Here is a 15,747-nt window from a genome sequence, read left to right on the forward strand (position 1 = left end):
TGTGGCGTTGGAGGTCAATCTGTCTGTCAAACTTCCGTCAAGACTTTGCAGCGCCATGTCTTTTTTCATTTTTTTACCTGTCCGTATGGACGGCTATATTGCTGTTTCCTTGCGAATACACACAGCTGTGTCTAAAATTTCGCGTAGTATTGTCTGTTATTTCATTTATTCGTGTCTCGGAGTTTAGATTATGATGTTTCCTAGCCAACTCTCATGCATACTTTCGCTTCTTGCAATTCTCAATGTCGAGAAATCAACCTCGAAATTCAAGTTGCTTTCGGTTTCGGGAAATGTGCCTCACAGCGCAAATGCTGCGCATATATATATATATATATATATATTTTTTTTTTTTTTTTTGCATTTGTGTTTTTTAATTTTATTTAGATACTTAGAAAAATGTTTTCGGGAAGTTCAATGTCCTTTTAATAATTTTTTTTCTCACAAAAACTGCTTTGTTTGTTTTAGATATGAGTCAGGCAACACATTCTGAAGCACGGCGTCATAACTGTCTTCTTGGATGAGGTCAAGCAGTATTTGTCTTGCGACTTGGTGAAGGAGACTGGAAATCAGTGTCGTTGGCAGGGAGGTGGTTTTTGGGAATCAACCCCCTTTCCCCCCCCAAACCCCAAAACTTTTTTTTTTTTTTTTTTTTTTAAAGGAACGATTGTGGTTGTATCCGTGAATCGTACAGTACATCGGCTACTACACGCGATAATAGAACAGAGCCCCTCCGAGAAAAATTCCTGGCTACACCACTGCTAGAAATGTCACCAATTTTTTAGAGCCCAGCTCTTAGGCGCCCGTTTCCGGGTTGAGCGGCGTCGGCATAATCGCGCGTTGCATTATGGGACTTTTCCCAAAATGACGTCACACGTGACGTTATTATGGGAAAATTTATTTTCCCATAATTTAGCGGGAAACTTTTGGTAAACTACTCGATAATTTTAGCGTGAATATTTCCCCGCTGAATTCAGCGGGGAAATTTTCGCTTAATAAACCCTTTCCGAAATTCAGTCTGGCCATTTGATCACTATCATCATCGTCTGAAAAATGGGCATATGTACTAATGGCGGCCTTCTAAACGATATTAGCACACACGTAGAGAGAAGATACAGGAAAAAGCGCTCTTTCCTGTATCTTCTCTCTACGTGTGCGGTAATACCGTTTAGATGTTTAAATACCAACTAGCCCAATTATCAAACCGTTTACGGCCTTCTGTTTACATTCCAGACGTTAGCACGATGCGAAGCAGGAATTGAATGCAAGAGCTGCGTAAGCCGTCATTTCTATAGCTCGGGCCCAGTCAATCTGTTAGTATCACAGAATCGATTTCAAAGCCCCTTGATATATAGAACATTATCAAGGCGTCTCTCTGGGTTGGCGCTTCGTTCTGACTGGTTGCATCTTTGCGGCCAACGACACTGAAAGAGATGTTTGAGAAAGAACTGTACAGTGAAGGGGGGGGGGGGGGGGGGGGGGGATTGGGGAGCACATTCTCGTTCTGACTTGCGAAAGGGACGGTGCCCGATAAAATACTGCAGGCTACAGGTTCACTGCCGAAATTAATACGGCAAAAGTTACACCGCCATTTCAGCCACCAGATGGCACTGAATTTCGGAAAGGGCCTATTTAGCGGGAAATTTAGCGAAAATTTCTCGCTAAATGGGAGGGGAGTGTACGGAGGGGGAGCGGGGACATATATTCTCCCCTCCGTAACCCCCCCCCCCCCCCCCCCCCCCTTTCTCCTCCTCAAGAGCTACGCTCTAATTTCGCATTACAGAGAATCGTAAACGTCTTTAATTTTTTTAACCTCAGGTTCAAAGGCTGAAACAAATTGATTCGAAAAATTCAGAACGTTTCAAACTTATTACAATAGAAAAAAAAAAAAAGAATTAATTGTTCGCGTCAAGAAATTGACAATTTCTGAACTTTCGAACCTGCGAAGCTAAAAAGTTCAACGGAGTTTGAACTTCTGAACAAAAATGCTACGAAGTTCGGACCAACTTTACCCCAAAAACACAGAAAAAAAAAAAAAACAAAAAAAAAAACGAGACTGGGAACAGATAAAAAATTTTACAGGGAATATTTATTGGTGGATTCTTAGGGAATGCGTTAGCATGACCCTTGGGAAACGGCACACATGTCCCCCTTTGAGAAACGGTAAAGCTGACCCCTTAACTTTTCTGTTCTGGCTTTCTCTTTTGCTTCCTCTATTTTTTGCTGCCACTTTTTGGCCTCGTTACGGGGTCAGTGTCAGCGTTTCCCAAAAGGTGGCGTGTGTAGCGTTTTCTAAGGGTCATGCTAATGCATTACGTAAGAATCCAGCAATGGATCTTCCTGTAATTTTTTTCAGCCCTTTTTTAACTCTGCCTGTCATAGTACCCTTGGATACTGTCACCCATATCACTCGTGGAAAGAACAACATCCATACTACTCAAGGCAGCCGCATCCATCGTTTTAACGAAACACACTCATCACAATCGACGCACCGCTACTACGGAAGCCCAGAGCGAAGAACAACCGGCGACGGCTGAGCGGCAACTGAGCACGCCCGCATTCGACCGCGCCGCAGCGCAACACCTCCTAGACAGACATGTACAAATAGTTAAGTTAAGTTACTGAGTATCGACGCCAAAAGTAATTGGAGTAGAGTAGAAATTACGCATTTGTAATAGTAATTGAGTAAACTACTAACTACTGTAAAAAGTAGCGAGTTACTTTGAAGTTACTTTCGAAGTTACTTTTTAATATTATTGTGGTAGCAAAATGAACAACAGTTCTGATCAATGAAAAACCCTGCGAGCCTAAAATAAATGCAGTCTATTTCTGGCTTGCGTTTTCGCCAAAATAGTTTATTCGCTCGCAGTTCTTCAAAGTTCTTGATATGAGAGTTTTCCCCTTTTCCTTCTAAAGACGTCCCCAGGCAAGCTAAATAGACGTTCCACCGACGGGCTGGGTGGAACGGCAGCGTTGAATTTGAGAAACAGGCTGTGCAGGGTCGGGTAAGCGAGTGTCGGCATCTTAGGTGCCCATGACGAAACATGTGAGGTTTGCCTCGGGTAAAGGGTCTTTTATAACAAACTTTCCTCCTTTTTTTCTTTTTTCTTCGTCAAGTTGAGATTGTTATGACTGGCCCCTCTTTATTCCGACGTCGTTCTGAGAGTACGCAGAGCAAGTGCACCAGACCGTCAAGGGTTCAAGTCTCGCGCCACGACGATGAGATCATCCGGACGACTCCGCGTCCCGGTGTAGTGCTAGTGCTACGCTACTGCAGAAAAAAAAATTGTTCTGGTTTAACAGAAGATGAACCGAAGTATACTTCGCCGCTGACGCCAGGTCCAACAAAAGGATCTCCCAAGTGTAACTCGCAATACTCGCCGCCGACTACAATATTCTGACGTGCCTGACACGCCTGACAATTAAGTAAATCGTTTTTAACAAAGAGGAGGTCTCCCAGGCATGGATGGTCGGAAGGACGCAAAGGATTACGTGAACAAGCATCGTCGCTCGTATACGGTTGCAGCTGGAAGAGGGAACGCGCTACCATGAACAGATTATCCGTACCAGGGCTTGTGAGCGGGGGAGTCCGGCTTTGCAAAGGCTTATGCGCTGACGACAAGGCGACCATGGGAACAGGCGCCCAGCTGCGAGGTCATTCCAGTGGCCTTCCCGTGGAACCTACCGCTTGAGTCAGAACTCACTAAAGACAGACAACACGAAAACAACAACTCTCGGGTCCCCGTCTTTTACGGTTGCAGCTGGAAACGCGGCGCCTGCGTGCATTACCGGATTAGGTCAATACCTGACCAAGGTTTGTTAAGCATTTCTTCCTGCGTTCGTGTGTGCCGGTGTTATGTTTTGGCTGCTCGTCGCCACCTTGGCCCAAGGACGCCTCCCCGAACAAGGGGCCCCTTGTTCGGGAATGCCACTTCATCTGCCGGCGTCTTATTCATTTCTGCGCTCAAACTTTCGTGATGGACAAAATTAGGACTATATAATTTCGAAAGTAGTTAGTAATTTGAGTAGAAGTTACCTGAAAAAAGTAGTTAAGTTAAACTACTAATTACCCAAATCAAGTTGTAATTGAAAGTTACCAAGTTACTCAAAAAAGTAGTTAAACTAAAGTAGTTTGAGTAGAGTAGTTGAACTACGTCCAAGTCTGCTCCTAGACAACAGAGCCGTAGTGCTGAATGAGTTGGCGCCATCAGATAAGACCAACGTTGGGCACAGAGTGGATACGACGATTGCGTCAACGCTCGGCTCAAACTTGACTCAAAGTCGAGCTCTGACGTCAGGTTCGGGTCGCGTCTCTACCCGGCCCGGTAGAGACGCGATCCGGGCCCGGCACAAACCCGACAGAATATTTAATTTCTAGGCCCGGCCGGACCCGGCACGGAAGAGGCACTGCCCAAACCCGACTCGAGCCCGACAATTTTTTTTAAGGGGTACTACAACGAACTTTTGGCGCTCATTTCTTGGTCTTTTCGTGTTCAAGGGAGCAGTACCACATCAGACATGGGTAACGGAACAAATGGTCCCGGAACAAATGTTCCCGGAATGAATGGATCCGGAACAAATGGACCCGGAACTAATGGTTCCGGGACCATGTTTGTTCCTACACCCATCTCCTAGATTAGTTCCGGACCATTTGTTCCTACACCCATCAGGCACACCCATCTCCTGTTGAAAAAGACACAAAAAGGAATTTTAAAACGAACTATACAATTAGCAAAGAGCACCTGGTGGATGTCGCTAACGCCTCGTTTGTAATGCCCGTCTAGGAACCTTGACAGCTAGTGATGATAACTGTCTCGCCTCCGGCTCCAACGAGAGAAGAGAGGAAGGAGAAACTCCCCTCTTCCTGAGAATCTCTTTTGTGTGTCCCAGAAGTCGCTATTGTCCCTCTACAAGATTATAAAAGGTTAACTTGTCACTCGAAATTCGTACAAAAGCCGCCGCTTCGGTGGTAGAACGACTTGGACATCCTCTCGACGTCAGCCTCGCCGCAGCTTTGTTCGTCCCGAGACGAACTGCGTCACGATTGCGTCCGATATCATGAGCTCTCCGCTGGCTGCTCTTCAAGCGCTTGCCAGAGTGGGCCGTTTATAACAAGGAGGTTAGGAGTACTAGGAGGGGGCACGTTGCAATAACGGTGAAGCCTAGTCATAAAAAGTTTAAACGATATTGTGCCCAGCGTGACCGCAGATCTCTCTGGCGATTGGTGCGCGTGACATGTCACGTGCGAGATGGATGGTTGATTGTAGGAGGATTCCTTGCAGGCTTGCCGGCGCTCCGTCCGGTAGGTTTTATCAGATGAAAGGCTAGACGAAGGCTAGCTACGGCCACGTGATGTGGTCACGTTGGGCTGATAAGTGAGGAGAGTGAGGAGGAAAATGAGAAAGAGGCGAGGCGTCAAGAGGGCATGGCTTGTGGAAGCTACGCGGCTGACCTCATGCCCTCTCCTACCCTTCTATTCTCCATGGTTTATAACGAAAAATACAGCCATCAGGCTCAAAACACAAACGTGCGATTGTCATTTACGGATATTGTGGATCATATTCAACCTATTTTTGAACACGACGGCTATATTTCAAATTTCGTTGAAGTATCCCTTTAATATTGAGTTTTAGTAGACCGTGTTTCCCTCTCCGCTAAGCCCCTCCGCTACCCGGAACTCTCAGCCAAGGTCATCGGTGCGCAGGCGCAGTGGCGGTTTCTTCGTAGCGGAGGGTTAGCGGAGGGGGAAACACGGTCGACTAAAACTCCCTAATATGACCCTGAGCCCGGTCCGAGCCCTACAGATTATAAACATGAGCCCAAAAAAGTTTGCAGGCTTTTAGCCCCGAGAAGTTCGCGTGGCGCCCCCTTATGGCGAACTGGGGTGACGTCACGGCGAGGAGAGAATTTTTCCCCGACTCGCCCCGCTCGCCCTGTGGAGGCTGTGACGACGCTAGCTGACGGCGCGCTCGTTTCTATTTAATCTTGTTTTGGCGTGTTTTTCGTAGGAAGTGTAAATTTTTACATGTGCCTTTATCGATGTATGGCCTGTAGCTACAGTTGAAACCTCAACCAACATTTTAAGCATGGTTGACAGGGCAGGCAACGCATGAATCACAGTTGGTATATGAAAATAAAGAAATACGGCTACAATTGCAGGATCATCACTATAGATTTACATTTCGCACAATCAATGCTGCTGATGGTGTGAATGAATTGGCAGGTTATGTATACTAGTTCTTTTGTATCTCTGTTTTTAAACAAGATAGCCGAAGCAGAAAAGCTGCATGCTGCTCGAGCAACATGCTAAATACAGTCTGGGCCTTGGGGAGAGAATCACAAGAGAGCCCAAGTGCAAGGGCAAAGTAAAAAAAAAGGAACATTTATTATATACTGATAAGACTGCTGACTGGGCGAGTTGGTAGTTCATGTCGAATAACGTAACAGCGCACAACTATGGTGTGTCTGAGTTTGCGAGTGTTTCTCTAGTTGTGCGCTGTTATGTTATGCGACATTTATTATATGCATTGCTCGCATTTGACCTTTGCTGGATTCGGATAGTATTTGAATGGACCACACGGGTGGTATCTGTGGACTTGTTTATATCAACCCCCAAGTAATGTGTAGCAAACGTAAGCGAAGGTGTCTAGCTCGTTATTAGTCCCTTAAGCCCTAAACTTGAGATTTTACTTAAATCGACTTGTCCTGAAGCTAAAATACCAGAAGCTTAATTTTCTCACGCAGACTGTCACCCTTCACAGGTTCCACATTTACTGCTACTAGTGCTGCATCTACCACTGGACAGACGTTCGAATGCTGGCTTTTACTCCTGTTTTCCTCTGTTGTCAGAGAGTCCACTGCTGCAGGGAGTTTGGAGGCTAAGGAAGCTTTTGGGGACCTGCAGCAGTGCATCTTTTAATTGGCAATAACAATTCAGACTAACCGATGTATTTTCCGAATACCCAAGGCTGGAATAAAGAATGTCAAAAAGAAATTATAAACATTCCAAATTACGGCACTATTGCTGTGCATATTTAGGGCAGTTCAATACATATCATACTGGCAACTGAGGTCAATTCGGCCGTTCTTGCTGCTTCCATACAAACTAATTTCCAGTAATTGTGCATCTTCTAAGAAATATTCCGGCATACGTGCATGTATAAACTATATATTTATTTCACGAAAAAGCTACAATTATGTAAAACAACCCTGTTCTTCACACATGCAGCGGAGCGCTACAAGCATAGCGCTGACCTCGCGCTAAGCGCGTGCTGACGGTAGCGTTCACCAGCTTTGTATCACACCGTCAAAACTGTTGCTCGTGGCAGACGATAAGTAGCTGACGACACGTGAGCAGCGCTACATGAGCGCTTCGCTGCATGTGAGAACCGGCCTTAAAGATCATCAGACGCAGGGCCTTTAAAACATCTGCGAACCAGCGTATGCAGAGCGGCAGCGCAGAGTCGGAGTCGCGAGCTAATTTGCCGACCACCCAAAGGCCCATGATATAAATGCCACTTCAAATGCCCTGAAAGCGGGATGTAATATCGTCCTAAATCATGAACATGCAAGGAACAGAATCCCAGCGTCTGAAACACTTGCGCCACCGCTTCACCGACCCCTCGCAAGATTGCCTTGTGTCGTGTGGACGGACGGGGAGGCTCATCGGCGGAATTGCCTCCGCCAATAGCTTTCGGGATTTGTAACCCAATTTTAAAATGTAAAAGGGACAAGCAGGCTTATAAATTGTACGGAAGCACGTCAATATCGGCCTAACTCAACATTTTGTACACCGGGGAAAAGGAAGTCCAGCTCCTCGAAGAGCTTGCGGCACACAACGCCAAACCAGGAAACCGGTGCTGGGAAGCGAGCCGAAGAGATTTCGCGGAGCGGAGTCCTCCCCTTGACGTCACGGTACACCTCACCCAATCAGGGCGCGGCGACCGCAGCGACGCTTGTGTTCGCTCTCGGGGCTATGAACCTAAAAACTGTCTAAGCATAAAGCGCGCACCTCCCACTATACTGGTGGAGTCCGCACGTTTTCTGTTACCCACTCGAAGGCTTTCCAAGTTAAAGGGACACTGAACCGAAATTCGGATTTCGCAAAATTAGGCCGCAGAAGCGTTGTTGAGGGGAAGCGACCCGCTTCTCTCCTCCTCGCTTCGGTTCACCAGCTAGACGGAACGTAGCGAGCAGGAGAGGGAATGGGATTCGTGATTTTCCTTGTTTCGTCGGCCTCGTCGGCCGTGTGCAATCGCGCACTTCTTTTCCAAAAATACGGCGATCTGTTAGAGATATCGCTGTACCAGTGATGTTTTGGGGTTTTGGAGTGTCCCGACTATCCGTCCAGCCATGTTTTGTGAGCTCGACATTTCAGTTCAGTATCCTTTTAAAGACGCCTTTTTGAAATATTTTTTTAACTGCGTCGTAGTGACTTTGCATTTCGCTTGTTTGTTTTTATTGAACCTAAAAGACCAATGAGCGCATCTTTTGCTCTCAACGATAGACTTCCTCCAAAATTCGAAGCGCCCCATCGCGGCGAAATGCCAGGCAATGCACTCTGGGAGCTACGTAGTTGGCCACTCAGTTTCGGTTTCGATTGAGCTGCTTCGTGACCAAATGTGCTGCTTGCGTTTTCGATGAAAGCTCGTTCTTACAGCTCCGTCGACCGCGTTGCGTTGCGCTGCGTTGCGTCATGCAGCACAGTGCCTCCCCGTTGCCTCGTCGTAAGGGTCGCCATAGCAACAGTTCGATGCAAGCAGTCTTAACGCAGTCAAACGCAACTGTGTGGACGAGCTTTTATCTGATTCCCCACGAATGTACAATACCCTAAGCATTCTCGAGCGATATAGAAGAAAAACCAGGGCACTTTTCTTGGCATCCAACATGCCAGATAGTGTACGTGCGTATGCCAACGTAGTAAGACGTGGCTTAATCACCTAACCCCATTATTGTATATTTGCCCCTAAATTTCAATAATCCTGTGTGGTACCGGTGAACCACAATAAAATTTTTATCACTTTGAGCCCTACACATATTTAGTTTGCCAAACGCCCGCTTCTTGTTGCTTCATTGAGCGAAAAACAAGCCGCACCCTCAAAGGAGACGCACAGTTGAGCCCATTGTTGGCACATTAACTTTTTTTATGCGATATTTTATGGTAATACGGGATTGCAACAGACTTGCTCTTTGATTTCTGTTCTCCTTCGCTTTTGTCTGCGATTTGTAGACACAATTGTCTTTTGGTGAACTAATCTTCATAACCGGCTTTGTTTAATCTTTTTCACTGTCTTTCCAACGATTGGGTCATGAAATGAATAGAAGACCTTTCTATTGCATTCCTGGTTAATGATTCAACTACCTCCTTCTTTGTAGTTTTTGAGTGGCATCTTAATTTTGATAGCACAGTACAGCCCTTTTTTAATATGAATTAACAAATCTAAAAACCAGAGGACTGCATTCTTGGGTCTTTCCACCGTGAACTGAAGCTCAGATGCTGTTGTTGTAACCAACGCTTCTAGGCTATTTAAAAGACCTTCGCGAAAAGAGCAAAGCAATATGTCATCAAGATATCTTTTAACAATACACATTTCTGACGACTCTTGCAACCTATCAGACAAAACACAATCCAAGGAGCTCAGGTAAATTTCAGCTAATGCCGGTGCAACAGATGACCCTATGCACACTCCCCCTTTTTGTATATACATTTTTTCTTCATATTTTACAACTGTCGACTGGAGGTAATACTCAAGAATAGAAAGAAAACTATCTATGGAAATGCCTGATTGTAATTGGAATTTAACTAAATTCAACCTCGTCCACCTTCTTCAGTAGACGACTTCTTTTGCAGTGAGTAGTAGAGATGTTCGATGTTCGACGTACATCGAAAAAAAATTGTACACTCACTTCCATGGTGATCCTTGTTTACTCGTTTGAATTCCTTAAGGCCCTGTAACACTGAGGCAACACGACGGCAACAACAACACAACAAGTTGTCTGACAGTCAGGCAACTTGTTGCTCGCTCCCCGTGTAGTCCGACAAACCTGTACGTCACATCGCGGCAACAGTAGCACAACGTGGACGACAACTAAAATGTTGCCTCGGTATGACAGCTTTCGGCAACAAAAACAGCAGCAACTTGTGTTGGACAACGTGTGTTGCCCTTATCGCTAGCTGAGTGAATTTCGGGCCGGCAACACAACACAAATAGCTTCGACGGCAGAGCTAGTTCCCTGTCAATAACGTATTACTCTAATAAAGCTTGGAAAACGTTATTTAACAGTAATTAGGGCTGGCATGCAACTGAAATATTTTTATTGAGGTTTTTTCTGCGTAATTACGGAAAACGATTGTCGAAATGGTCACAGATCTCGTGAACGTTCAAACTGGTATTGGAATTAAGAGCCGCCGAGAAACCAGTTCACATTACTGTTAGCGAAATAAACTGGCACGCCTACTCACCCGCTGATAAAGTATAATAAAAATAATCCAGGAAAGCGAAGATTAAAAGAGCTAAGCGATAAAACGACCACTCTAATCGTAATTGTTGATGCTTGGAACTTGGAAACAGCCGCTACCAGACACCTGAATTGATTAAGAAATCCCCAGGACGTTTTCGGGAATGAAGCGATCACAAAGCAGGCGGTAGGCAAATAAACAGCGTTGAAAAATTTTATTCCACCGATTGTTATGGAGGCCGTTCGGATCGGTGTCGCAGTTTTGAAACGCTGTCAGTTCAGCTCAAGACCACGTTTCAAAAGACGCTTTGGGGCACTGCCGGTGCTTACTCAATTTTACAGTAGAAATTGGAATTGCATGAAAGAAAGAACCGGCCAGAAACTCTTCATACCGGGTGGCGTAAGTCTGCGTCTCCAGCTTGTCGCTCGCCCTCCCGCGGCGGAAACGAAAAGCGCTCTAGTGAGGGTCCCCCGATTCTCCTGCTCGGCGGGCACGGCGGAACTGCTCGCGATCATGGCTCGCCAAATGTCGTTTCCGAATGCAGACTGTTACGCCTTAGCTGCCATCCGCCGTTCGGCCAGGCGCGACGCGAGTATGACACGCTCCGGTGGTAGCCAGTATGGGACAACGCCCCCTTTATTGCTTCGAACACAGATATATAGAGAACGCCACGACTAGTGACGTCAACAGGGAAACTGCTATCGGCTTGATAACAGCGAGTAGACAGGATGTAAACAATGACAATGCAACATTTCTTCTCCTCTTAATATTGCAAACGATCGATCGGTTTCCGTGTCCGCGTTGAGCGTCGTAAGGCTGGTTGGTCTTGACCGTCGGGGGCTGGCGCGTCTTGCTCGCACGGTGGCCCCTGGCTGTCCGGCTGTCCTAGTGTCACTGGCGGCCCGACGTTGTCCGAACCGTTTTTAGGGCCACCCAGACTTTCAGTCGGACCTTGTCTGCCGCGGACCTGGTCCATGTGTCGACGGACTGTTCCCTCCGGAGTCTCGATGACCAGCATCCTTGACCCGAGCTTGTTCTGGACGGTCCCCGGTGACCATCTTTCACCTTGGCCGAAGTTGCGGACCCACACCGGTGCTCCAAGGTCCCAGGAGTCTCCTTGAACCTGCACATCGTCGGACAATAACGCAGGCCGGAACGGTACACTCATGTCCAGGCGCGAACGAATGCGGTACCCGAGAAGTATTTCCCCTGGGGACTTGCCACACGCTAAAGGCGTCCGACGATAATTTATCAGAAGCTGCGCCAGCCTTTTTCCCAAATCTCCCCCAGTTAACTTAGCGAGGCCGAACTTTATCGTCCTGACTGCCTGTTCAGCCAACCCGTTAGACTGAGGATGATAGGGCGCACAGCGGAGGTGACACACATTGTTTCTTTTCACAAAATCTTCTAAATGCTGACTAATGAACTGAGGTCCATTATCAGAAACGATTGTTCTGGGCAGACCGAACCTGCTGAACAGTTCTCGGAGTTGATTCACAGTCGCCTCTGCCGTTGTTGATCGCATGATGCAAGCTTCAATCCATTTGGAATGGGAATCGACGACTATCAGCAACATCCTTCCCTCAACTGGTCCTGCAAAATCGATGTGCACTCTCGACCATCTTTCTTTTGTTTCTGGCCAATTCACCGGTGAGCACGCAGACGGCATTGGGGCGGCTTGTACGCACTCGTTACAATTTCCGCTCAGTTGTTCCACCTCCCGGTCCAGTCCCGGCCACCAAAACAACGACCGCGCATTTCTCTTCATGGCTGATACCCCCTGGTGAGATTCGTGCAGCAGCTTCAGGATGTCCGGGCGGGCCCGTGTCGGAATCACGAGGCGCCGGCCCCAGTAAAGTAACCCACGGCACGTAGACAGCTCGAGCTTCCGGGAAAAATAAGGCTGTACCTCTGTCTGGTTCTTCAGAAGGCTAGCAGGCCAGCCGTTCTGCACGTACTTGATGACCTGCAACAACGTATCGTCTGTTTTCATCAAGTCTTCTAGCCGCTGCGCGGACATAAATGCTTCGTCTACGCGGTGCAACGTCAGCACAAATTCCGGGAGGTCTTCTTCCACTGGTGGTCCTTGCCGTGGAAGTGGCAATCGACTCAGCGCGTCAGCGTTTCCGTTTTGTTTGCCGGGTCGAAATTCTATTTTGTACCGAAAATCGCTGAGTAGCAGAGCCCACCTTTGAATCCGTCCAGATGCCAGTAGCGGGACAGGCCGGTCTTCTCGAAGCAGACCCACAAGTGGTTGATGGTCCGTGACTAATACGAATTGGCGTCCCAGTAAATAATCACGGAACTTGATTACGCCAAAGATCAACGCAAGTGCCTCCTTTTCTAGTTGCGAATAGTTCTTTTCGGCGGAGGTCAATGTTCTTGACCGAAAAGCTATCGGTGTATCGACACCCCGGATCTTGTGCGATAGGACGGCGCCCACTCCTGTTGGGGACGCGTCACATTCCAGTCGCAGTGGCTTCTCAGGGTCAAAAAATTCAGGACCGGTGATGTCAGCAGCGCGGCCTTGGCCTGTTTGGCGGCCTTATCTTGCCTTGGTCCCCAATTCCACCTTTGATCCTTGCCGAGCAGCTCGTATAACGGTGCTAGCAGCGTCTACATATTGGGCAAGAATCGGTGATAATACGTCAGAAGCCCAAGGAAGGAGCGAAGTTCGCTTACATTTGACGGTGTCGGTGCATCTCGGATGGCCTCCAAGTTTTTCTCGATTGGATGTAGTCCTTCCTTGTCGATCTGGTGGCCCAGGTAAGTGATGTCCGGCTTCCTAAATTGGCATTTTGATCGCCGAAGCTTGACACCCATGTCCCGGAAGCGTTGCAGCACCCTGCTCAGGTTGTCGGTTCCCGGTTGTTCCGCTACCAGGACGTCGTCCAGGTACACTTGCACGCCTTCCAGATCTGCGAGCATGCTCTCCATCTTCCTCTGAAAAATCGCCGGCGCGGAAGCAACTCCAAACGGAAGGCGATTGAAGCTGTAAAGGCCACGATGGGTGTTGATGACTGTTAATTCCTTCGACTCTTCATCCAATGCCACCTGGCTGTAAGCATACCTAAGGTCTAAGGTGCTAAATAAAGAACCGCCCCGCAACGACGCAAACATATCAGCTATGTTAGGTAGCGGATACTGCTCTGTGTTGCACGCCATGTTCGCTGTCAACTTAAAATCGCCGCACAGGCGTATCGAGCCGTTCTTTTTCTGCACCGGTACAATCGGTGCTGCCCACTCCGAATGGCTTACAGGTGAGATGACTCCGGCCTCTACCAACCGATCCAGCTCCTCTGACACTTTGTCGCGAAGCGCGTATGGAACAGGTCGTGCCTTCATAAACTTCGGCACCGCTCCCTCCCTCAAATGAAAACGTACCGGTGGCCCCTTGATGGTTCCCAGGCCTGGCTCGAACAGGTCCTGAAACTGCAACAGCAGGTCTTCCAGCTCTCTCGTTGAGCCTGCAACCACGCTTGACACCAGAGGGTCCAGTAAGTTCAGTTTGCCGATTACGTCTCGACCACACAGGCTTGGTCCGGGGCAGTTCACAACCACGAGCGAAGCCGGCACCGTGACGTCATGGACGGTCGCCCTCATGTGTAGCTCCCCGAGGATGGGCAGCTGTCCCAAGTAGCATCGGAGACTCAGCTTGGTTGCCGACAGCGCCGGCCAATGGTCCTTGTGCTCATTGTACACTTCACGGGGAATAACACAAACAGGAGAGCCCGTGTCGACTTCCATGGTCAGTCGTACTCCCCCCCAGAAGATCTGCTTTCGGACCGGCGGTTCAAAACTTGCCCGTGTTCGAGGTTGTACTGTGTATACTGATGCCAAGTCCAGGTCCTCTCCCTCTGACACCGTCGCAGCTGCAATCGTCGAGATTGGTCGTCCTGGAGTTGCAACGTCATTATGCGCCCCACATTTCTTCGCGAAATGGCCTTGTCTGCCGCATCGGAAACATCTGGCGAATCTGTGCCGACACGCGTCCCGTGCATGTGAACTGCTTCCGCTTCGCTCGCATTCTTCTTTTCTTGTATTGTACCTCCTTCCCAGGTCTGGCTGTTTTCGGGACTTTCCGGCTATTCTGTGTAGCTCCGCTTCATTTTTCACCTCCTGGCTTTCCATGTTCTTTACCTCCTTTGTGGCTACCTCTGCCGCGGTAGCTAAATCTTCTGCCTCTGCCAAAGTCAGGTCTCGCCTTGCCAGTAGTTGACGTTGGACTGTCTGGTTTCGCACTCCGCAAACAATGCGATCCCGCAGCATGCGGTCCAAGCTGTCTCCGAAATTGCAATTTTCCGCAATTTTCCTCAGTTCCACGATGAAGTCTTGCACCGACTCGCCTTCCCGCTGTTGCCGATTGAAAAACTTGTAGCTTTCAGCTATTTCGTTAGGCTTGGGCGCGTAGTGTCGACCCAGGATGCCGACAACTTCCTTGTACGTCAGTTCGTTGACCCTTCGAGGCGCGCATATTCCGCACAGTATTCCAATCGGCCTGGAGCCGAGCGCGGCTACCAACAGTGCGCGCTTCCTCTTATCTTCGGTAATAGCATTTCCTTCAAAGTAGGCTTCAACTCGAACAACATAAGTTTCCCACTTATCTTCTGCGTCGTGGAAGAAGGGAACTTGAAACGCCGTGGCCGCAGTTGCCATTCTTGGGCTGTCCTTGCTTGTCGTGCCCGTTGAGTGAGTTCAGCTCGTCGCCACTGTTACGCCTTAGCTGCCATCCGCCGTTCGGCCAGGCGCGACGCGAGTATGACACGCTCCGGTGGTAGCCAGTATGGGACAACGCCCCCTTTATTGCTTCGAACACAGATATATAGAGAACGCCACGACTAGTGACGTCAACAGGGAAACTGCTATCGGCTTGATAACAGCGAGTAGACAGGATGTAAACAATGACAATGCAACACAAACAACACTCTTCACTGTCCCAGCGTCGTGCTGCAGCCGGTATACACTCCGTGCGACGCGACCGGCGCGCCGCCGGGCGGCCGTTACCGAAGGTAGGCAGTGAGAGTCCCAGCGAAACGAAACCACGCCGCGTACATTGGTACGCATTGAAGTCGGAGCTGTGCGGTTGCGCTGGGTTCACAGCATGAAGTACTGCCTGTGCTGCGTCAATATTTATGCCTCGTATCTCGTGGGGACAAAGTTTAACAGTTTTTCACCTCGCCTATGTTTTGTGGGACAGCGACAACGATGGACCCGCGCCGTAGGACGCGAGAAGTTTGGTCTCCCGATCGTGTCGGCACGGCTGACATATTCTATACTGCCGCTTTCGCTCT

The 15,747-nt window shown here is 48.4% G+C and overlaps 1 protein-coding gene across 1 annotated transcript; it reads right to left on the reverse strand.

Moving 5' to 3' along the window:
* Positions 1-11,067: 11,067 nt before the first annotated feature.
* LOC115315326 lies at positions 11,068-15,364 on the reverse strand. The gene is made up of 2 exons (XM_040220775.3): positions 13,841-15,364; positions 11,068-11,579 (listed from the first exon to the last, which is right to left on the reverse strand). Exons 1-2 carry the CDS (start codon positions 15,110-15,112, stop codon positions 11,220-11,222), a joined length of 1,632 nt encoding a protein of 543 aa, XP_040076709.1. The 5' UTR covers positions 15,113-15,364; the 3' UTR covers positions 11,068-11,219.
* Between the last annotated feature and the right edge of the window lie 383 nt (positions 15,365-15,747).

This window comes from Ixodes scapularis, unplaced genomic scaffold (genome assembly GCF_016920785.2).
Source record: "Ixodes scapularis isolate PalLabHiFi unplaced genomic scaffold, ASM1692078v2 PGA_scaffold1__304_contigs__length_218370807, whole genome shotgun sequence".
In the NCBI taxonomy this organism is placed as follows: Eukaryota; Metazoa; Arthropoda; class Arachnida; order Ixodida; family Ixodidae; genus Ixodes; species Ixodes scapularis.

Coding starts and splice junctions, on each gene's coding strand:
- LOC115315326 (XM_040220775.3), bottom strand. CDS start 15,112: ATGGCAACTGCGGCCACGGCGTTTCAAGTTCCCTTCTTCCACGACGCA. Junction 11,580..13,840: donor GAACCATCAAGGGGCCACCG/GTACGTTTTCAT, acceptor GACGATGTGCAG/GTTCAAGGAGACTCCTGGGA.